We start from the raw sequence: 23,267 nt of genomic DNA, 5'->3' as shown, positions 1-23,267 counted from the left end.
TGAGGAGTAGGGCCCACGCGGGAAGGTCGCGCTCGCCGGTGAGGTCACGGTTGCCATGGCTCTGGGCAGTGACGCGCGTCGGCACGTGACGCGCGGTTGCCATGGCGCCGGGCCCCGGCGGCGCGGGCGCCCCGCCTCCCGGAGTGACGTGCACCAGGCCCCCCCCCCTCCTTTTCCCGCCCCCCCGCCCCCTCCCCCCTGCCGGCTCCCCGCGGCCCCGGAGGTTTCACTGCACAACAAGATGGCGGCGGCGGCGGCGAGCGGAGCTGGCGGGGCTGCCGGGGCCGGAGCGGGGGGAGCCGGGCCGGCGGGCCGCCTGCTGCCTCCGCCCGCCGCGGGGCCTCCGGCCGCCCCCGCTGCCGTGCCCCCGGCGGCCGGCCCGCCGCGTCCCCCTGCCCCGGCCTCGCGCGGGCCGGTGCCCGCCCGCATCGGCTACTACGAGATCGACCGCACCATCGGCAAGGGCAACTTCGCGGTGGTCAAGCGGGCCACGCACCTCGTCACCAAGGCCAAGGTAGCGGCGCGGCGGGCAGGGCGGCGCGGGCTGCGAGCCCGGGACGGTCCGAGCGCGGCGCGGGCGGAGAGACCCGCGGTCCGGGGCTGAGGGTCGGCGCAGCCCGCCGGACTCGGGGTGTCGGGAGCGTTGGGGGACCCGGGGAGCGGCGGAGGGGCTGTCCCGGGGGAGTGAGGGCAGGGTGTGCGGAGGAGAGGGGTCGCCGGGGCGCTCGAGAAGGGGAAACTCCGTGGCAGAGGGCGCCAAGCGGGGGGGCGCTGGGCTCGGGAACCAGGGGAACTGAGGAACCCGGGACAGGGAGGGGGTTCCCCGGGAGTAGAGGGGGTGACTGGGGAGGAGATTTGGAACTCTCGTGGGGCCGGGAGACTGTAAACTGAGAAGGCTCTGGAACCAACAATTGGGGACTCCTGAAGGAGTGAGGGCAGGGGCATAGGAAATGTGCCCCGGGAGGATGGGGGGCAGCGGAAACCCGCAGAGTGGGGCTCCGAGCGGGACAGGGGCGGCTGGGAGACGCACTAGGGGTGAGCGGTGGGCGCAGGGTGCCGGGAGGTGGAGGTGCAGGACCTGGTGCCTTGTGACAGATACCAGTCAGCATCTGGTCATGTCGGGCTCCTAGGTGGTGGGGATGGGAGCCTGAGGCCAGACGCGGTCGTTGGAGGAGGGAATGAAGAAAATGGGGAAATAAAGAGGAAAAAATTACTTGCTTTTCCGCAGGAAGGGGCTCCGGGAACTGAAATCCGGAGGGATGATGGGCTTCTGGTGGCACTAGATAATCAGGGGTTAAATAATTTGGGGGACTTGAATTGTGTTTTCGGTTGTTGGAGGGTCTGAAATTGTGGGCTTTCTAGGACCCAGGTGGGCTCTCAGGGGTGCAGGGCGGGGTGTGTGTGTGGGGGGGGGGGGGCGGGGAGAAGCCTGGTGACTGAGGAGGTGTATGAGGTACCCAGATGGGAAAGGATGACACTAGCTGGGCCCTTTGGTTCCTAAGGGATTTGAGTAGCTGTAGCAATGAGACTGGCCAAGGTCAATCAGGAAGCCATATATGTAGACATATAAAATTGACTTTTTGAGGAAATACCAGCAGCTTGCTTCATTAGGGAGTGTTGTCATTCAAGACATCAGGAGAAATAGTGTGATTTTGCTAGCACCCACAAAGCCCATTTGTACTCCAAATTTCTTTCTTTGCTCAATCTCTCACTTGAATGAATACTTTCAATGTAGTCATTCATTATATTTCAAACTGCAGTTTGTATTTCCCTCAACCTGACTATGAAGAATCCTTACAGCTGCTGCTGCTTCCTCCCAAAGCCACATCAATCCCCCTCACCTCCTTGGCCTAGCCTCTGATTATCATCACTTACCTTGTTTTTGCTTTTAGGGCAGCTTCTCCTATTCAGAAGTGGCTTCTTCTCAGGGACTTCTCTCCTGCTCTTTTCTGAAGTTCCCTTTTCCCTCCTTTCTGTCAAAGATTTCAAGACAGTCCTTCTTAGCACTGTGGCAGGGTGGTTGGCTGTGGAAAATTGATTGGTCAGTTTCACTTCCCCTGGGGGGGGGGGGGCTTTAGCCTCTTTGTCAGTTTTTATCAGAGGTTCTTAAGTTTGAAGGTCTGAGCTGAGAGAGATACTGAAGTCCAGGGTTCCCTTAAACCCGGAGGGGGAGAAGACTGAGCTTGGAGTCTGGTGCATCTCCTCTAGTGTTTCCAGTTCTGTTTACTGTTAGCCAAGCCAAAGTTATGTTTACAAACAACTCTAGTTGTTTGAGCCTTGTTCCTTGTTTTGGTATTTCCTTTTATACCGTCCCTCTCTTCTAAGTAATCACATTGCTCTCCTGTGATTATTTTGCTCAGACCTCTAGGGGATGGACTCCGGGAACTTAATTAGTCGCCTCATTTATGGTATCTATGATTTAAAGAATTTTATATCTTCTAGCCCTCGGATAAGGCAAAATATTGATAAGAAAATCTGACAGACAGGGTTGAATGTTTTTGTAAATGTAATTGCAGTTGATTCTTGGCTTTATATATAAAAGAGACATTTCTGTCTTCAGTAGTCAGCAGAGCCAGTGGCTAATTATGGCTGGTCTGCCCGCTTTCTAATTTTCCTGTGTGTGTGTGTGTGTGTGTGTGTGTGTGTGTGTGTGTGTGTGTTTCTCTGAGATCTTGGTATCCTTTAGGACTGCAGCATTTTAAATATTAGCTTGTGAATGAGTGTCACTGTTTATGTTGGTTTTTATCTTTGATCATTTGTGGTGTGCAGTTATGCAATTCCTATGTATGGAAATATTCAGAATCTTGAATGAGATTGAAATGGCTTGCACAATGAGTTGCATGTGTGAGGGGACCACACCAAGCATTCATTTATGTTTCTGTTGCTGTGTGCACTTTTCTAGTTACAGTTACAATCTTTTGCTGCTTAAATTACTCTGACAACATGAGTGAAGCTTAATTCACAAGGAGTTGTCATGTGCGTTGGGTGAGCGAGCAGCCTATTTTGGCCTGCCCATGCTTATTTATCTGAATCCACTTTGGAAGGGATACTCAATGCTGACAGCTGAAATGTGCCTAACAACTTCTGACACACACAATGAGGGCCTATTGAGGCCATGGTTTGGTTATATAATGGTGAGGAAGGTGCACAGGTACTAGTAGTTGCAGAAGCTGCTATTTCAGTCACTCAGGTAGATAGCTTTCCCCCATGCACTGCAGTATTTACTTTGGTTCTGCAATTAGGTCAATAGGAGCCAAAGAAAGCTTTATTTCTCCCCATCTCTTTTCAGAATATATATATATATTTTTTGTTTCTTCTTAGGGATATCTTATTTTCTTTTCTCTCTCTCTCTTTTTCTCCTTTTCTCCCTTTAGGCCACTGAAATGTAAGGCCTTGCTTCTCTTCACTGTATGTAACAATCAGATTCTGATAATTTGGTTGATATAAATTGTTGACTGAAGGAGATTAGGTGATAGATGTTGTCTGAACCTCAGAGAAGTATTTATGATCACCTTTTCTTAGACACATTACCTATTCCAAGGACTAAGAAACTAAAGTAAACTTCATGTATTGACTAAGCTTCTGCAATCTGTCCAATAATAAGTGGTAAAGCTGGCCCATTCCCAGATTCTGTTAACTCTCAAGCTTCCTAGAGTAGGACCCTGGGACGGATAAATCAGTAGAGAAAAGGACAGTTTCCTATTTGGTTCTTGGTGACTTTTGCAGCACGGCATTCATGAGCTCAGACTTAATATTGGCAGCACTGCAGTGCTAAGAGCGTCACTGCAGAACAGTTAACAGGAGAGAATATTCATCTGTGACATACTTTGGTCAGCTCACCCTGACTGTCTTTGTCCTCTCTTCTTTGATTTCCTTTTTTTGGGGAGGTGCCTTAGTCTGAGATTTTCTTGGCTCTATTCTTTTAGTATGACACTACAGGATATTAAGGAGATAAAAGAGAAAGCTAGATTTTCCATTCACAAATTGCCTAGGTATATATACCTTACCTTAAATGGCTGGGTGGGAACAAAGAATATATTTTGTATACATTTTTTTAGTACACATGACAATAAAAGACCATTGGTCAAATACTTTTAAAGTGTACTTCAACAAATTTATCTCATTTGCTTGTTATTGGTTTGTGGTAAGAATTTGAACTTTGAATAAGGCTGCCCAGGTTTGGCTCTTCTGCTGATCAATAGCTAGGTGACCTTGGGTAGGTTATTTTCCCTCTCTGTGTTTGAATTTCCTTATCTGTAAAATGAGATGACAGTAGCACTTATCTCACAAATTTGGGTGTGGTGAAGACTAGTATATATATATATATATATATCCTTATATATCTTAGAATAGCACCGGATACATAGTAAGCATGTAGTAAATGTTACCTTATCACCATCTCCATCATCATCAGATATTGTAGTAACAAAGCTGAAAGTGATTCAGTCCCCCCTTTTTGCTTTTCACCCATTTGGAACATGAATTGCACTTGCCATTCATTTGTTGTGAATGCCACGTCATCCTGGTGATATACTTTCAAGCCAAAAAAAAAAAAAATAGTCTGCTATTATCTTAGGCACTACTCTGAGATACTTGAGCTTAACTCCTGGGGACTATGGACTAATCTCAATGAATGTGGCATTTTAAGACATAATTTCCCATTAGTTAAACTTTTTTTAATTCTATTTATTTATTTATTTATTTATTTTTTTAAGATTTATTTATTTATTTGTTTGTTTGTTTGTTTGTTTATACAAGCACTGGGTACAGTCAGAAGGCGGTAGGGTGAGAGAATTCACCAGAGCCAGAGCGGGGAGCAGAGCAGGCAGAAGGACCGAAGTACACTGCTGAGGGGAGCAGCGGGCGGCAGGAGAGGTCTGCGCGCCATGTGGGACCCTCCTCTGGTGGCCGGGGAGCAGCCGGGGATCGAACCGGCACTGCAGAAGCTGCTGGCAGCTTCCGCAACCCAGCGCTCAACCGCTGTGCCACCGGGGTGGCCCGAATTTTATTTATTTATTTTTTTATAGAGGCATGTTTTATTTATTTATTTATTTATTTATTTATTTTTTTTGTTTATACATGCACTGGGTACAGTCAGAAGCTTGGGAGGGTGAGAGAATTCACCAGAGCCAGAGTGGGGAGCAGAACAGGCAGAAGGACTGAAGTACACTGCTGAGGGGAGCAGCGGGCGGCAGGAGAGGTCTGCGCGCCATGTGGGACCCTCCTCCAGTGGCCGGGGAGCAGCCGGGGATCGAACCGGCGCCGCAGAGGCCGCGGGCAGCTACGCAACCCAGCGCTCAACCGCTGCGCCACCGGGGAGGCCCTAAACTTTTTTTTAAAATTTAGTTAGGCTCTTCTAATGAAAGTTGTGACTAATCACTGGCCTTTGCTTTGGACTGCTTCAAATTTTCAATGTATTTTGTGTAATTTTGTCATGTTGCTTGTCTGTTTGAATGCTGTCTTTTCTCTAGAGATTCACTTAAATTTGGTGGAGAATGTGAAGAAATATTTCTACAAACTTAAGAACACATTTACATTTGACTGTGCTGCTTAGAAGGCCAAGGTCAGGATTCTTAACTTGAGGTATTACGCAGAGAAAATATTTTGCCCCATGATCCCATTCCAAATATTGGTTAGCCAGCACACATCTGTGTGATAATTGGTTCAGTGCAAACTCATTTCCATGAAGAGCACAACTCAAAGTGGGCTAATAGTATTATTTTCACTTCTAAGGATGTGTTCACTGAAGCAGATGACACGATGCTTGTATTCATTAGTAAGCAGAAAACAAGATTGCTGTTAAATAGAAGAATGAAAGATGTCAAAGGAGATGGAAAGCAAGGCTTGCATTCATTGGAGGAATATAGTCTCATCCCTCAAGAATCTAGACAAGACCATTGAAAGTGACTGTTCATTTTGATACATTTGTGATGGGGTTACCAACTTTGCTGAAACTTTGTGAGGAGCTGAATCTGATTTGACTCTAATGGCTCCAGAGTCAAAATACCAGTATTCTACTTTCAACATCAAAGCTATTTATTTTAACATCCTGACTTTGGTGCCAGCTCCCTAGAAAGTCATAGATCTGGCTCAAGCCAGAGGTGCCCAGACTAGTTATTTCTGTGCCAGAAGTGCTGTTTCATTTTCCAAGCATCAATCTGGCTAATGTTTTCTAGTTCATGGCATAAAAGAGAACAAAATGGATGCTTTGAAAGGAAAAAGAAATGCTCTCTATTCACCAGAAGCTCTGTAATTCTTTAAAAAAAAAACCCAAAACCCACAACACCTAAAACACCTCTGCAGAGATAGAGACTTTCCCTTATCCATTCATTCATCAAATATTTACTGAATGCAAAATTTGCATGAGATTCTATTCTGATGAGCAGGAGAGACTAAAAGTCCTTGCTTCTTGGAGCTAACTTTCTAATGGGAAGAGACAGACAAAAAGTAATAATTTCATATTGTGAGGAAAGCTATGATAAAATAAATATGCTAGCGAGTGCCTGGGGCAGGGTGCTGCTATAGCTAGAATGCTCAGGAAAAGCCTTTCCAAGGTGGTGATGTTGGTGCTGATACTGAAATGAAGAGAAAGAGCCAGCCTGGGAAGATTTGGAAAACAGAAAATTCAGTGTAGAAGGAATGGTGAGTGCAAAGGTCTTGGGGGGCAAAAATGAGCTTGGTTTATCCAAGATTAGACCCATGGTCATGGACCCTGGAGTTTAGTGAATGAGGAGGAGGGTAGGAAGGGATGAGGCCAGAAAGTTAGACAGGAACCAAATCATATAGATCTATAGATCATTTAATGGAATTGGGTATGAAAAAGGATTGACATCAGAGACTGTCTAAAGCAGAGCACTGAAACATCTTTTTTTTTTTTTTTTAAAGATTTATTTATTTATGCATACAAGAACTGGGGCACAGGCCAGAGGTGGGGGGGGGGGGCGGTGGGAGGATCCACCAGACACAGAGTGGGGAACAGAACAGGCAGATTGAAATATACTGCTGAGGGGAGCAGCAGGTGAGCCAGGAGAGGTCTGCTGTGCCATGTGGGTAGCTCCCTGGCCAGAAATCGAACTCGTGCTGCAGTGGCAATGGATAGCTTCATAGGTCGCGTCTTAAACCATGTCTTCCCATTACAACAGAGCACAATATCATTTATCCAGTCGGTATGGTGTTGCATAGATGCTATGTATGGATCTTGCTTGTGCTGATTGACACTCCATATTCTTGTGATGGAGTCTCTGCCGGTGGTGAAATGTCTATGGAGTGCTGGGTCCAGCTGCAGGGCATTCACTCCATTTCTATTGTACTTCTCCACTTCATCTCGAATAACATAGGAAACCTGTACTTTTCTCCGCCCTGCCGTATTCTGCCGGTGATGGGCCGCCATCTTGCATGTTGACACTCCTACGTCACTTCCGGAGTGTGAAACATCATTTGATTTAGGTATTTGAAATCCTCTACTGGTTATTTTATGGTTAAATGGTGAAAAGCTTTTTCTGACGATTTTCTTCCGGTGGGTGTGTGCGTGTGTGTGTGTTCAATTTTGACTACTTGGGTTCTTTCACACTGTAAGAAACTTTTACATATTTTGCACATAAACATGGTTGGTTAACAAATATTTGTTGATTTATTGGGCACAAAAAAGATCTTAGAGATGTTTTGTTGCAACTCCTTCCATCTAGAAAGATGCGACTTAACAGAATTTAGAATCTCAGGCTTTTAAGGGACTATTGAAGTAGTTTATATCAATTACCCATTAGATTCATGGCCTCTTCTATAGCTCCTCCTCTCTTCCCCTTTTGCCTCAAGTCCTATAGATAACGGGGAGCTAGAATTAGATTCCAGGTCCCTCCTGGTTAACACTCCCTTGATGCTTCCAATCACAGGATACACTGCCCTTGCCCTTAAGCGCTGGCGCTTTTATTAGCGAAACAAGATATGCCTGCTAATTAAAGTCTAAGATATTTATCCTCCCTATTAAAACACCAAAAGTAGGATGTCATGATGAGAGGAAAAATTTCCAGGTGGGGAGGAAGTGTAAATATCACCTGTTCTTGCTCTTATTTCAATTTCATTATGTCACCCCTACCACTTACCAGCACTGATCCACTGCTTTGCCTTTAAATCTCCTACTTATCTTGGTGCCCCCTTTATGTGACTGAGGTGTCAAAAAAAAAAAAAAGCTTTTCAAAATGTTAAGGAAGTCAAAAGGGAAAGAAACACAAAAGAGACAATAACTATAATCAGATTGCTTTCTATAGTTTTGGCACTATGTCTAGCTTGTTCCCAGGGAATGTGAGTAATTATACTTTTACTCTGTGAAGGTACTTTTTTTTAAATGGGCACCTCACTTACCAGATCCCTACCAGTTTCCAGAGGATGGTGCTAACTCAATAAAATAATTGGTCAACATGATCTACACCTTCATGACACAGGTGAGGACCAAGAGAATCACTTATGTAGGCCTTCTCTCTCCGGGATTCCACTTTCTGGTCAAAGAGCACACCTGTTTCCAGGTGAATGACCTTACTCATCAGGATGTCTCTGCCCTCCCACCTTCTCCCCAGCCCCCCTATATAAGTAGCTCAGTACCTTCTGGCATCATAGTATAGGCATTCTGTCCTGCGGATGACTGATAACATCCACAGAATGAAAATTTTATACTGTCTTGTGGATTTATGTCCTGATGTAATAAATGATTGCTAAATAAATGACCTAAGCAATATTTTTGAGATGCCTCAACAGTCCTTGATGAATTAGCTTAAAGGGCTTCTTCTGGATATGTTCAGAATAAAATTCCATCAGCTGGTACAAAACTGTTGGATGAACCATGACCAAATTATGTTAGGAACTTATTTCTATTTGGGAGGTTTGTGATCCACTGTGGCTAAGGAGTCCCAGGCCACTGTTAAGTATTTCATTTCAGATTTAGCTTGTGAAAGTGGTAGGAATAAGATTGCGAATACTTAGCCTCATTTTCCAGAAACTGAAAAAAGGCAGAAGAATCGAACTCACTCCGCTGTTTAAGCTTGTCTTTGTAGGCTTGGCTCATTCAGTTAGTTACTTTTTTTTTTTTTTTTAAAGATTTATTTATTTATGCATACAAGAGCTGGGGTACAGGCCAGAGATGAGGGGGGTGAGAGGATTCACCAGAGACAGAGCTGGGAGCAGAACAGGCAGATTGAAATACACACACTGCTGAGGGGAGCAGCGGGCGAGACAGGAGAGGTCTGCCAGGCCATGTGGGTTGCTCCCTGGCCGGCCGGGTGTTGAACCCGTGCTGCAGAGGCTGCGGGTCTGCTTCATAGCGTGGTGCTTAACCTTTTGCGCCAAAATATAGGTTTTGATTGTGAAGTTCAGAGAAATTCTCAAATTTATGCTTAGTTTCAGCTTCAGTATGTGCTTACCAGCAGAATGTTTTACTTTTCATTGTTCCCATCTGGTGAATTTAATGTGAAAACTTAGATGAGCTAACCACATTTCTTGAGACTGAATATTTTGGAGAGGAAATTTTTCATTCATTTATTTGGTCCATCTGTTAATCCATCCATCCATCTCTTCAGCCATTCTTTTATTCCTCCATCCAATAAACTTTTGAAAAATTATTTCTCATAAACTAGGAATGGATGATATATGACAGAAAATTGAAAAAGTACAAAGGAGTGTACAAATAAATCTCAGAAATTAAGTTTCCCTGCCTGCCACCCAATACCTAAGCCCAAACAGTTTTTTAGTCTTGTTTTACAAGTGTTTATTAAAGACACTGCTAAATGCTGTTTGTTTTCTGGCAATACTTTGACATGCTTGAAATTTAAAAATCATTTTCCTTAAAAAAAAATTAACTTTTAAAACTTGTTAGGAAGGCACATGAAGGCAGGGATTTATCTGTTGTTTACTACTGTATTCCCAAGGACAATGTCTATAAATAGTCATAGTGAATGAATATAAGCTTTAAAAAATGGAAGTGTTGTTTGTTTTTATACTCTTTAATGTAGCTTAGATAAAATTTACATAGATGAAATTTCCCATCTCCAGATAAGAAGTTAAAGAAAAGCAATTTTCTGTCCTTTTCTCATGAATTTCTCAGTAAAGGGATTTCACAACCTTTCCGGGCAAGTACTTTATTTTTGGCATATCACAAACTTTCATTATTAGGAAATTCGCTAAGTCTGAAGTAAATCCTGCCATTTTTACTGAAGCCCTTTACTTTAAAGGGAAGGTTCTTTTATATCCAGGCACCTTGGGGGGTTACAATCTGGAAAAGGCCTCACAAGTATTGTCAGCAAGGTCTCTTGCCCCCTCTTCTGCCTTGAGTCTCTCTTCATTTGGCGACCCACCAAGCTGTCTCTACCTTGGGGCTGTTCTTGAAATAACTCCAAACTATTCGTTGAATTACATTTTGTTTTTCAAGTGATCTGATTTGAAAACTGCAATGGCAAAAACCTAAACAATTTTTAATGTGTTCCTTATGTTTAGTGGATTAATTCTAGTATCTGTTGTGTTATCTGTGTACAAAAAGGTAGCAACTTCTCCCCCTAGAAGATAAGAACATAGCTTTATTCTTGTCCTGGTAGACAAAGGGGTAAGGTAAAGGAGTGGTAGGATGCTTTCTAGTTCAACCTGGTAGAGGAAGGTAGAGGAGAGGTATTAAGCATAAATCTTTACCTCAACCGGATGGCCTGTTATTACTGGTTCTTTTCTACCATCTTGCCCTGACATTTATTTAAAGTAATTAATGCTTATGGAAGAATTTTGGGAAAACTCAAAAGTTATAAAGAAGTTATAAAGAAAGAGAAGGCATAAAATCATCCATGATGCTGCCATCCATTAATAACAACAGTTATTAATATTATAAAATACTTTCACCTGTCTATTTTTAAATAGTTGGGATCATATTGCTATGTTATTTTATTCCTCTCCCCCCCATTCATTCATTATAAGCATTTCCCCATCACTGGAAGCTATTTGTGAACATCAGTTTTAACGGCTATTTTCCCATTTAAATGATGACTGTCATTTCTTGAGTCTTTTTTTTTTTTTAAATAATTTAACATTCTTCCTAGTTACAAATTTGCTGTGATTCCTTTTTTTGTGTGTGTAAATCTTTGATGCGTTTCTGATTTTTTGCTCAGGATAGATTGTTGGAAGTGAAATTACTAGGCCAGAGGGTACATGTTTTATTTTATTTTTTATTTTTAAGTATTTTTTATTTGTACAAGAACTGGGGTACAGGCCAGAGGGGCAGGGGGTGAAAGCATTCACCAGAGACAGAGTGGGGAACAGAACAGGCAGATATACTGAAATACACTGCTGAGGGGAGCAGCGGGCGAGACAGGAGAGGTCTGCTGCGCCATATGGGGATCGAACCCGCGTTGCAGAGGTTGTGGACAGCTTCACAGTGCCGTGCTCAACCCGCTGCGCCTCCAGGGAGGCCCAGAGAGGGTACATGTTTTAAAGATACTTGACAGGCATAACACCACATTGCTTTACTGAAAGATCAGATACCAGGGTTAGCCTCCCCAGCAGTGTATGAGAAGCCTTCTTTACCTTTCTCCCCTGCTGCCTTCCTTGGCTTGGAGTTGAAGGGCTTTCAGTCAGTGCTGCACCTCCAAACCTAGGATGACAGAGGATAGCTTCTAGCACTAGCCTGATCCTTCTTTCTGTGAAGCAAACCTGGAAAAGAAAAGACAGGACTAAGTGGGATTCTACCCTTTTAATTCTTTTTTTTTTTTTTTTTTTTAATGAATCAGCATTGTTTCCTGGTCTTTCATAGACACATAAATCTAAATTGGAGAAATTACTGAAGGAAAGAAAGGTTACTGAGAAATAGACTCTCATTACCTGAACCTTTGATTTTAAATAGCTATTCTATGCTAAAACTGAGAATTTCAGAGATTAATGAAGGTTGTAAATTGTTCCTCCTTTTTTTTTTAAAGATTTATTTATTTATGCATACAAGAGATGGGGTACAGGCCAGAGATGCGGGGGGCGGGTGGGGTGGGGTGAGAGGATTCACTAGAGTCAGAGTGGGAAACAGAACAGGCAGACTGACTGAAATACACTGCTGAGGGGAGCAGCAGACGAGACAGAGGGGAGGTCTGCCCTGCCATGTGGGTTTCCTCCCTGGCTGGCCGGGAATCGAACTCGTTCTGCAGAGGGTGTGGATTGCTTCATAGTGCGGTGCTTAACCCCTTGCGCCACCAGGGAGGCCCCCCTCCTTTTTTTTAATGCTGAAAAGATGGTGAGGAATAGTGTAAGGGAGATAATTATGAAAATAAATATGGTGATGCAGCAGCTGTATTTTCTTTGGGTTTGCTTTATGCATTGCATTTGATGTGTTAAGAGATTTTCAGGAGTAATTGGGCCATGTGGGATATTGTTAAAATTTTTTGGGGTTATCTATTGCATTTTGAGCATCTGATGATGAGCACTTAACTTTATCTCCAGTAGAAGGTGTCTTCTACAATAAGTTTGGGTTATGATTTGCTGAGTTAATAGGGGGGGGCATTGATGAAGTAAGGAAGTCCAAAATAATGATGCATATATGATTTTAATATTTTAATTTAAAATATAAATATGCATTACAGTTTACTAATTTTTTTTTTTTATAGAGGCATGCTTTATTTATTTGTTTGCTGGTTTGTTTGTTTGTTTGTTTTTACATGCACTGGGTACAGTCAGAAGCGCGGGAGGGTGAGAGAATTCACCAGAGCCAGAGCGGGGAGCAGAGCAGGCAGAAGGTCCGAAGTACACTGCTGAGGGGAGCAGCGGGCGGCAGGAGAGGTCTGCACGCCATGTGGGACCCTCCTCTGGTGGCCGGGGAGCAGCCGGGGATCGAACCGGCGCCGCAGAGGCCGCGCGCAGCTTCGCAACCCAGCGCTCAACCGCTGCGCCACCGGGGAGGCCCCAGTTTACTAATGTTTTAAAAAGTGTATATATTATGGAAAATTTTAAACATAAATGAGAAAAGAAAATAGTACCAGAAACTCTCTCCAGCCTATCATCTAGTTTAAACAATATTACCTTGTGACCAATCTTTTATCTCTGTCTCTTCTTTTTCTCCCCAGCTTTTTTTTTTAAAGATTTATTTATTTATATGCGAACTGGGGTACAGGCCAGATGCTTGGGAGGGTGAGAGGATTCACCAGAGACAGAGCGGGGAACAGAACAGGCAGAATGACTGAAATACACTGCTGAGGGGAGCAGCGGGGCGAGGCAGGAGAGGTCGGCCGCGCCATGTGGGTTTCTTCCTGGCCAGCCAGAAATCGAACCCCGTGCTGCAGAGGCTGCACACAGCTTCACAGTGCGGCGCTCAACCCGTTGTGCCATCGAGGAGGCCCTATATTTTTTCTTTTGTAACTGTTTGACTCAGTTTTAAAATGAAATCCATACTTTATAATTGATGTCCCTTAATTTAAAATTTTTTTTTACTCTATAGGTTTCCCTGCCTCATTTTCTTTGCAGTTTGTTAAAAAAACACATTTCCTAATCTTTTGATGTGGGATCACCACCCTTCTTTGTATATTGATGCCCTGATTGGAGTTCCTTCATCTTCTTTGCATTAAACATACCCATAATTCATCACCTTGATCTCCAGGTGTGGCTTTTAAAAAGCACAGTGGGAATGTAAAGACATTTGTGAAATTATGAATACAGGATTGTTGTTGAATTTACCCTCCTCAATCTTTTACACTTGTTTCATCCACATTTTGTTTGACTTTATCAAGTCTTTTTAAGCATCCTACTTAGTTTTCATAGAAACATGTCTTTCTTTTCTCCCTAATTTCTCATCAGTACACATATCTACTTAAATCACAGCTATATAAACAAGAGCAACTGGTATAAATAGAATTGGGGAAAAACCCCATTTTTGGTAAGCTGCAACTTAACAGGTAGGTGCAGATTCTAGGAGTAAGAGAAAATATCTACTCTTTGGGTGCAGTTTGCAGTGCTGGGGCATCAGTTGTTTTACACACAAGGGGAAACAGGTTCGTTGAATGGAGGTTGTTAACTTAAAAAATTATAAATATGCCAAATTATAAGCCAATTATAAGTAAGCCAGTTAATAAACCAATTGTAAAAAATTTGTAAATAAACCAAAGATGTTAGAGATTTGAGGACAAGATATTTTATAAAATTCTGTGCTTCAGGATGGTATTTTTGGCCACTTTTGTTCAAGTTTGCATGAACTGAATTGAATTTGATATTAACCATTGATTAAAAAATTTGGTGAGAAAAAATCCAAAACTCTCCAGTTTAAAAGGTTTATATCTGTTAACTGCCAGCATGTAGTGTTCCACAGAATAAGTTGACATTTTCATGTAGTAAGTTGTTTTCGGTCCCTGGCAAAAGAAATCTTGGTTCATATGCTACAAGAAACAGAATTGTTTTTATTGTGGAAGGCAAGAACAGAGCTGTGTGTTTTTATTAGGATTAGCTGGGCACCTGCAGGATTTCTAACTTCTTTCTTCTGTCTTTCTACTTCCTGCCTCCTGTTCTCCTGTTGTCCTTTCTTTTGCTAAAACATCCTACCGAAGCAAAAGCAATGCTCTGACAATAGATGAGATTCTTTTTTTTTTTGTAGCTCATTTTTTCAAACCCTCAAAATAATGTTTTTAGTGATTGTGTGTTCTTGGCTTACTTTCCATTTCTACATCAACAGTGATATTGTTATTTTAGTCAAATGGGGCAATTGTATTGCAGCAATGATCTTAAGTCCAAGTCAGCTGTAGAGATACCACTTTCATGTACTATACCTAATTATCTTCTGTGTGGGGTATTTCTGGGAGGTAGTTAACTTTTGGGATAGTACTGTCAGATCTCTCTAAAGTATGTCACAATCCTCAGGAATAATATAATTTGTTTGAAGCATGAAACTCATTGACCTCCTAGACATGCAGAAGAGCGGCCAGTGATTTCAACCCACTCCCTCTTCTGATCTCATTTTCCTCCTTCCTTTTGAGTCAGCAGCTGCATCCAGTACCCTGCTCTCATTGAATTCTTAGTAAAAGGGGTACTGTTTCAATGAGTCACCACTGCTTATAGCCTATCAATGGTTGTTAGATTTTTCAGGGCAAGAATACATTTTGGAGTCGCATGAAACTTTGAAACACATGTCATTTGTGTTACCTAAATTTCTCTTCCTTCTCTTATGCTAGTACCAGTGTTTTTTGTTTCTAGCTCTTGGGGAACTATTTTGGCCCATTGAAATTGCTTGAGGCAGTCTGTAGTAATGAACTGAGCATTGGTGTGGGAATCTGTTTACAGTTTCAATTTTCACAAGCATACCCATTTTCTTTGGGCAAGTCCCTTAACCTCATGCAACTTCCACTTTCTTTCATATTTATATATATATATTCAACAACTTTATTGAGATATAATTCACATACCACGAATTACTCAACTCAGTATTTTTACTGTATTCAGAGTTATGCAGTCATCACTACAGTTAATTTTAAAACATTACCATTGTCTTTAAAAGAAACAGTATACTGACTAACAGTCACTGTCCATTTCTTCAGCCTCCCTACCTCGTCCTAAGCAACCACTAATCAGTCTCTATAGATTTGCCTGTTCTGAACATTTAAATGGTATCATATGGATTGTATATGGCATTTGACGTCTTTCACTTGGCATAATGTCTTCAAGGTTCATACTTCTTGTAGCATATATCAAGATTTAGTTTTTTTTTAGTGGCCGAATAATATTTCATTGTATGAATATACGCCATTTTGTTTATCCATTCATGAATTGATGCACATTTCCTAGTTGCCACCTTTTGGCTATTCTGAACAGTGATGATTATGAATGTTCATGTACAAGTTTTTATGTGGACATGTATTTTCACTTCTCTTGGATCTGTACCTTGGAGTGCAATTGCTGGATTATACCGTAATTTCAGGTTTAACTTGTTGAAGAATTGCCAAACGGTTTTCCAAAGTGGCTGTTCCATTTTATATTCCTATCAGTAATGGATGAAAGTTCTAGTTTTTCCACATTCTCATCAAATTCTGTTTTCTTTCTGTTTGATCTAGCGCTCCTGTTGGATGTGAGGAATATCTCGTGATTTTGATTTGCGTTTCCTCAATAAGCAGTGGTGTTGAGCATCTTCTTGTGTGCTAATTTGCCATTTGTAGATCTTTGGAGAAGTATCTATTTAGAGTCTTTGTTCATTTTTCAGTTTGTCTTTTTATTGTTGAGTTGTAAGGATTTTTTTTAAATATATTCTGGGTAAAAGTCATACACGAGGGGCCTCCCCTGGTGGCACGGCAGTTGAGCGCTGCATGCAGCCTCTGCAGCGCCGGTTTATTCCCCAGCCGCAGGCCAGGGTCCCACAAAAAAAAAAAAAAAAGTCGTACATGAGATGTGTGATTTATAATTCTTTTGTTTTTGTGGGTTGTCTTTGTACTTTCATAATGGTTTTACTTGCAGCACAAAAGTTTTAAGTTTTGATTCTCTGGTTTTTAATTTGTAAAGTTATTCTAATTCTGAAATTACATGTTTTATTGTGAAATTTTTCCTCTGTACTCATTCTATATCTTCCTCTCACTTTAAGATAATTCTCCCTTTTCCAGAACATTTTGTAATCTCAAAGTCTCTTTACAATCACTGTTTCCAATGATCTGATACGTGTGTATTAAAGAAACCAAACTATAAAATATATAACATAAAAAGTGAAAGTTATTCTCTTCAGAGGAAACCTTGCAATCAGATTTTTTTCCTTTTGACATATTAACATTTTATATTTTTTATTAAAAGGGGATCAAACCACACTCAGTTTGCTACTTGTTTTTCTCCTCTGTTCTTCTATGTGAGTACATTTTGTCTTAGCCTCAAGCTTTTTAATGGTGGCCGAGTATTCCACATTATGGCTATCCTATAGAGTCATATGTTGCTGATGATGCTGGGTGGTGATTTCATTTATTTTGCTTTATAGTATATGCAGTCTGTTGTTAACTGAAACGTTAAGTGACACATGCCTGTAATTATTTAAGTGGTACCTTACTGATAAGATTTCAGAGTTGTTTCCAGTTTTGATTTTTTTAATTAAAAATTACATGACAAATTGCAAGTTACATGTTAATCTTTACACACATTTATATTTGCATACTTGTGCAAGTGTTTTTTTCTATTCCATTTATTTGTTATTGCACTATTTACTATTTAAAAGATTCTTTAAGTCTCAGACTTAATATAATTTTTATTATATAATAAATAATATATATTGTAATAATATAAATATAAAATATAAAAATGTAATGTAATACGATATTTAAAAATACAAGAGCTTTGTTAGGTCCACCCTAGAATAAATTCACCAAAATTGAATTCTTTTCATTATGATAAATATAATGATAGCATCTTTTTTTGAAATTAGGTTTTTCATTTTCTCGGTAATTTAGTAGAAGTGGAATGCCTGAGTCAGAGTATGAGTGCTTAAAATTTTATAAATGATGCCAAATTGCCCTCTAAGAAAGGCCAAGCTAATTCACTCAAGAGTTTAGAACAGTGCTTTTTCTTGTCCTCTTTAGCACTGGCAACCAGCCCTTTTTTCTTTTTTTAGGACTGACAGGTTAAAAAAAAAAAATTTAGTGTGTAGTTGTCTATTAGTGTATTTTTCAGTATTATGTAATTTATTGGCCTAAATGTATTTTGTGTTGCAATTGTTGTTGCCTTTGTCTACTTTTCTGTTGGGCTTTGGCCTTTTTCTTATTAATGTGGGATAGCTTTTTTAATACTAGGGAAATTAGTTACTTTTCAAAATATTGCAGATAATTTATCTTTTGATGGTGTATATGGTTAAAATATAAAACATAAGCATTTTAAAGCAATCCAGTTTTTTCTGTTTTTTAGTTTATAAATTCATGGTCTTCCTCATTCTAATAAAAGTATTTACCCATTTTTTTTCAATTACTTTTATGATTTTATTTTAGCATTTAGATCTTTGCTACATGTGAAATGCACTTTGGTTTAAGCCAAATGAAAAAGGGATCAGTTGTGGAAGTTGTGAGTTGTGCCTTTATATATGTATTTTGCTGGTGGTTGATGGCTGCCTTCTCCCACTTGACTGTAAGCACCATGAGGCAGATGAATTGTATCATTTTCCCTCTTGTTCTTATTTTCAGTGTCTAGCACAGTCTCACCACATGATAAGCTCTCCATTTATTGAATGAATGAATCTATCTTTTCCTCTAATCTCTCTAGCATGTTGTCCCAACACAATTCATTGAATAATCCATCTTTTCCCTGATGACGTAAACAGCTACAAAAATCTCCAGATACATGGCTCCATATCTGAACTCTTTCAACCCAGTGATGCTACTGTCTTTACTTGCTATAATGCTGTACAGCTTTATTATTGCTTTGTACTACTTAAAGTATATATGGGAGGCCAGCCTCAAACATTTCTTAAATATATCATACTAGCTTGGGAAGATCTGTAATCTCTTTCAGTAAAACTTCTTATTACCCCTTAGAAAACACTCATTTACTGTACTGATTAGGGCCATTCTGGTGGCTCAGGGGTTAAGTCTCAGTGCTATCAAGCTATAGACAGCCACTGCAGCGTGAGCTCAAACCCCAGGCCAGGGAGCTAACTCACATGGCTCAGCAGACCTCTCCTTTCTCGCCCTGTGCTCCCCTCAGCAGTGTATTTCAGTAGATCCACCTGTTCTGCTCCCCACTCTGTCTCTGGTGAATCCCCTTACCCCCCTACACCTCTGACCTATACCCAGTTCTTGTATGCATAAATAAATTAAGCATAAAATTAAAAAATAATAATTTACTAATTAAACATTTTGTCTATTCTGAGAGTCAGTCTGCAAAGTAGAAATTATTTGAAGGTGTTTCTTTTTTTTTTTTTAGGATTTATTATTATTTATTTATTTATACAAGCACTGGGTACAGTCAGAAGCGCGGTGGGGTGAGAGAATTCACCAGAGCCAGAGTGGGGAGCAGAACAGGCAGCCTGACGAAGCACACTTCTGAGGGGAGCAGCGGGTGGCAGGAGAGGTCTGCGCGCCATGTGGGACCCTCGGCCGGGGATTGAACTGGCGCTGCAGAGGCTTCACAACACAGTGTTCAACCTCTGCGCCACAGGGGGTGTTTCTTGCGAACAGTTTTCTGGGATCTGACATACTTAGTTTTGGCTTGACATCCGAAGTGTTTTTTGAGGAACACTCATTTTATAATTTGTGTATCTCTAGGAAAACATACATTTTTTTTTAAAAACATTCTTCTAAAGCAGAATACCCAGAGAGGGAAGGTTGCAGAAAAGGCATAAATTGTGTTGGCACCCAGGTCTGATGTCAAAGTAGATAGTGGGAAGATACTACTTTAAAGTGGTGTACAGAATTTAGTTGAGTGACCTTGATTTCTTACCTTGTGCATGATACTTCTTTCTTGTGGCATGCAATGGTAGATGGGTTCACTGGCTATAACTTGGGTGAAGTTGGGGGTTACACTGGAAAATAATCGCTTTCCTTTCCTTTGATGTAGCCTCCTTTTCCCTGTAAAATATTAGAAATTCTTAAAGTCAGAAATAGAGCATTCTCTTGGGGTTTTCTGTCATGTCTTTTTCATTCAGGAACCAACGTTAGGGTCTTGTGAGGATTAGAGAAGTTTCAAGCAGAGAAATGTAATGTCTTGGGAACTGAGCTAATGGAACAGGGCACACTTATTGTGATAAAATCCTTGCTTTCTTTTCCATTAGAACATTATTCTAGAGTGCTTTAGTAAAACTCTTAATTCTAAATAACTGCTAATTTAAGTGTATTTTCAGATGATTGCCCATTTTCTTTTAAAAAGAAAAGAACCAATGGTTTTGTTAAGTTCTTTCAGACGTTTCCTCAATAATCCTAGCCATGGATTTTAGAAGTGTTAAGTAGAAAAGTACTCAAATAGGTTTGTTTGGGACTCTTAGTCTCCACCCTGGAATTAAGTACCTCTGAAAATAACCCTGGAATAAAGGGTTTTTGTGTGGCAGGACTAGTTGACTTACATGATTCTTCCTTTTGCAAGTTTTCTTTTGCTTTTCCTTATTTGTATTCTTTATTTTTTTCTTGATGCTAGTCTTAACTGAGAGATTTTTAGGCAGTTAACTGTCCAGGCACACAGATAGGAAGCTTGTTAGTAGATGTTATCTCTTGTTGATTTGTTACTTTTGAGATTTACTGTGCTTGCAAAACACCTGTCCGTATTTGAGCTTTGCTAGGTGGTTGGATTTTGTGTTTGACTGAAGCTTTGCTGCAAAGAAAGCAAATAACTATTGGAAAAAGGAGTAAAGGGAAAAGAAGGAGTCAGCAAATTTCTATATGCTTTCATTGAAGAGATTTCCCAATTAGAAAGCTTTTGTAGGTTTGACCTTTTTGCACTGAAGTAACCCAGCACTTCATTATGTATTCCATTGAGGTTTTGGAGCTCTGTGCCAGAAACTTAGAACCAAGGTTGAATGTGAAAGGAATATTCAGAGGATGAAGCTCATAGTCAACAAAGTGCTGCTTCATAGGCTGGGTCCAAAAATAACCTGCTCGCCATAGAGGAGCAAGGATGGAGGTGCTCTGGTTGCAGTTTCCAGTAGTGTTTTAGGTCATTTCAGCATGATTAAAGTCATGTTGAAGGTAGTGTCATTTAAAGTTTTGGTTTGGGAGAATTTTGCCTTGGTAAATTTTGCTTACCCCTCCAGGAAAGAGTTAATTTTTGCAAGAAATACTTTTTCTGCTAGATTGGAGGAAATTGGCATAATTTAATCTTCTCTAAATAGGGGTATGGTCTGTGTTATAATTGTTTAATCATTGGGACTTAAATTAATGATTTGTTGGGGTGCTCTGGTGAATCTTGAGTGATTAAGAGGCAGAACTCAGTCTTTGGTTCAGAAAAGTTAGTGGAATAGATGTCAGAAGCTGGCAAATATGGTTCAGAGGACCCTAAAGACAGTAAGTTTTGAGAATTTATGTATAAGGTGAAGTGCAGAAATGCATAGCACATAATTAGCAAGTCAGGAAGTTTGACTAGAAGGAATAAATGAACACAAGTCACTTAATGAAATGAGATCATGGAAGCGAACATAATTTGTTTTAGGTGGTGGTAATTATGTTGAGTCTGGCCCAGGAAATGAGTTGTCAGATATGCTGCTGTCTTCTTAATGGTTTATATTATTCCTCAGGTTTATAGTTGTTTAAAGAAGTGATTTTCCTACCCTATCTCATGGACTAGGTGTTCTAAATCTTAAAAGCTCCGAAAGAGTGAATATAGTCAAAAGTTTTCTCCCCATGCACATCCCATAGCCATCCAGTTCCCCTTCTAGTGACTGTTTTTTTTTTAAAGATTTATTTATGCATAAAAATACTGGGGTACAGGCTGGAGTTGTCGGGGAGGGGGTGTGTGTATGTGAGATAATTCACCAGAAACAGAGTGGGGAACAGAACAGGCAAATCTACTAAAATACACTGCTGAGGGGAGCAGTGGATGAAACACGAGGTCTGCTGCGCCATGAGGGTTAGCTCCCTGGCTAGGGATTGAACTCGTACTGTACTGCAGTGGCTGTGGATAGCTTCATAGTGCTGCGTCTTAACCCCTTGTGCCACCAGGGAGACCCCCCTTTTGACTATTGAGATTATCAGTCATGTATCTTGAGATATTTTATGTGGATACAGGTAAATGTGTTCATCTACTACTTGTCCCTCTGTTAAAACACATTGTAGTAAACTATACATACTAATTTGCATCTTTTTCACTGTTAATATCCTGAGATTATTTTATGTAATTATATAAGGAATTTTCTAATAAAAAAATGCTGTACAGTAGTCCCAAGAAAGGATGTATTGTATGTATTTTTAGTTAGTCCACTTATGGTTGTCATATTTGACTTACTTCCAATCTTTTGCTAATGTAAACAATACCAGAGGATTTAAAAACATTTTAGGGTTTTATATTAAAAAGTGAATTTTAAGTCATAATAGAAACTTGTTATATTCATATTTTAGAGATGTATAGTATGCTCACAAATATCTTATTTGAGCCTTAACTGCAATCCTGTTAGAGCAGCCCAACGTTTTACACAGAAGGCAGTTGATGTCTCTCCAGAACTATTGGGTTGTTGGAAGAGTCATGACGTATTTTTTCTTTGAAAAACAGAAAATATATGTCATGACTTTTCTGACAACTCAATAGTCTGAGTGACAGAGGTAGAGGTAGAAGAACCAACAATGTCTTTCAACTTCTATTTGTGTATTTTTCCACTTTACCCAAAATGCAGATACTGTTGTGAGGATGTAGGGAAGTGGTGGTGGGAGAACAAGAGGAAATAAACCTGAGTTAGGCAAAATTGAGAGAGAGAGGGATGTAGGATATGCCTGACATTCTAAAATAAGGTTCTCATTTACCAGGGGAGGGACATGCTAGGCGTCAACCTGTGACAGAGACATAAAGACACTTAGGCACTGGCAGAGCATTGTGGGTTGACTGCCATGGTGGAGTATGGTAGTATGCAAGCCAGAACATGGTGGTTCTTGAGAAACCAGCAGTTTTTCAAGATCTGTGAAGAATACATTTGGCCCAGGCTATGACATAGAAACATGCACTAGTGAAAACAGCATTTCTTACAGGCCCCAGATTCAGAGGGGATGACTGTGAACTAGTAGCAAGGAAATGGCTGGAATGGTAGTCAATTTTGGCTTCAAAACTGAGGACTAGTAGAGAGCCTTCTTTTCTAGAGATCAGATGAAACAATAAAAGAGTAGGTAAGTCATCTCATGATTGAACTAGATATAGTGAGGCTGATTCATGTTTTCATAAGGCAGTTAACACTATTTGGAAATCCAAGAATAGGCCTGGTCATCAGCCTTCCATAATTACCAGATGCTAAGTGCCTGCTATATTTGGTATATTTCAAATAATTCATGCAAACCTTTCAACAACTTTACAAAGTACCTGTTATATCTAGTTTCTATTGGGGAAACTGAGGTTAAGTGAGGTAACTTGTCCAAGGTCACATATCTTGTAAGTGGTTGGGCTGTGATTTATAAGTGGGTCAGTATGACTCCAAGGCTCTTGTTCTTTCCAAGATGTGAGGTGTTAGGTACCCAAACTGAGCACTGGAATTCTAAAGAACCAGACAGTTTGCCTGTAGGATGATTTGGGCTAAAAGAATAGAGGGAGTGCTAACTAAGGAAAATGACCCTTGCGACCATTGGAGCTGTGAAGAGCTGGCAAAACTCATTCAGGAATATCCATTAATGTGCTTGCCATGCATATGTAGTTATATG

General features: G+C 40.8%; 1 protein-coding gene across 3 annotated transcripts in view; it reads left to right on the top strand.

Moving 5' to 3' along the window:
* Window positions 1–241: 241 nt before the first annotated feature.
* Window positions 242–23,267, top strand: part of SIK3 (SIK family kinase 3) — a gene marked incomplete at both ends in the record, with an annotated part of 214,797 nt that continues 191,771 nt past the window's right edge. For all 3 annotated transcript variants that reach the window (XM_084248678.1, XM_084248677.1, XM_084248676.1), the window contains one exon: window positions 242–514. In XM_084248678.1, the coding sequence (XP_084104804.1) occupies window positions 242–514 (273 nt within the window). The remainder of the gene's footprint in view (window positions 515–23,267) is intronic.

This window comes from Talpa europaea (assembly GCF_964194135.1).
Source record: "Talpa europaea genome assembly, chromosome: 12".
Lineage (NCBI taxonomy): Eukaryota > Metazoa > Chordata > Mammalia > Eulipotyphla > Talpidae > Talpa > Talpa europaea.
Note: the sequence above shows the minus strand (reverse complement) of the source record. Positions and strands in the feature narration are given on the sequence as shown.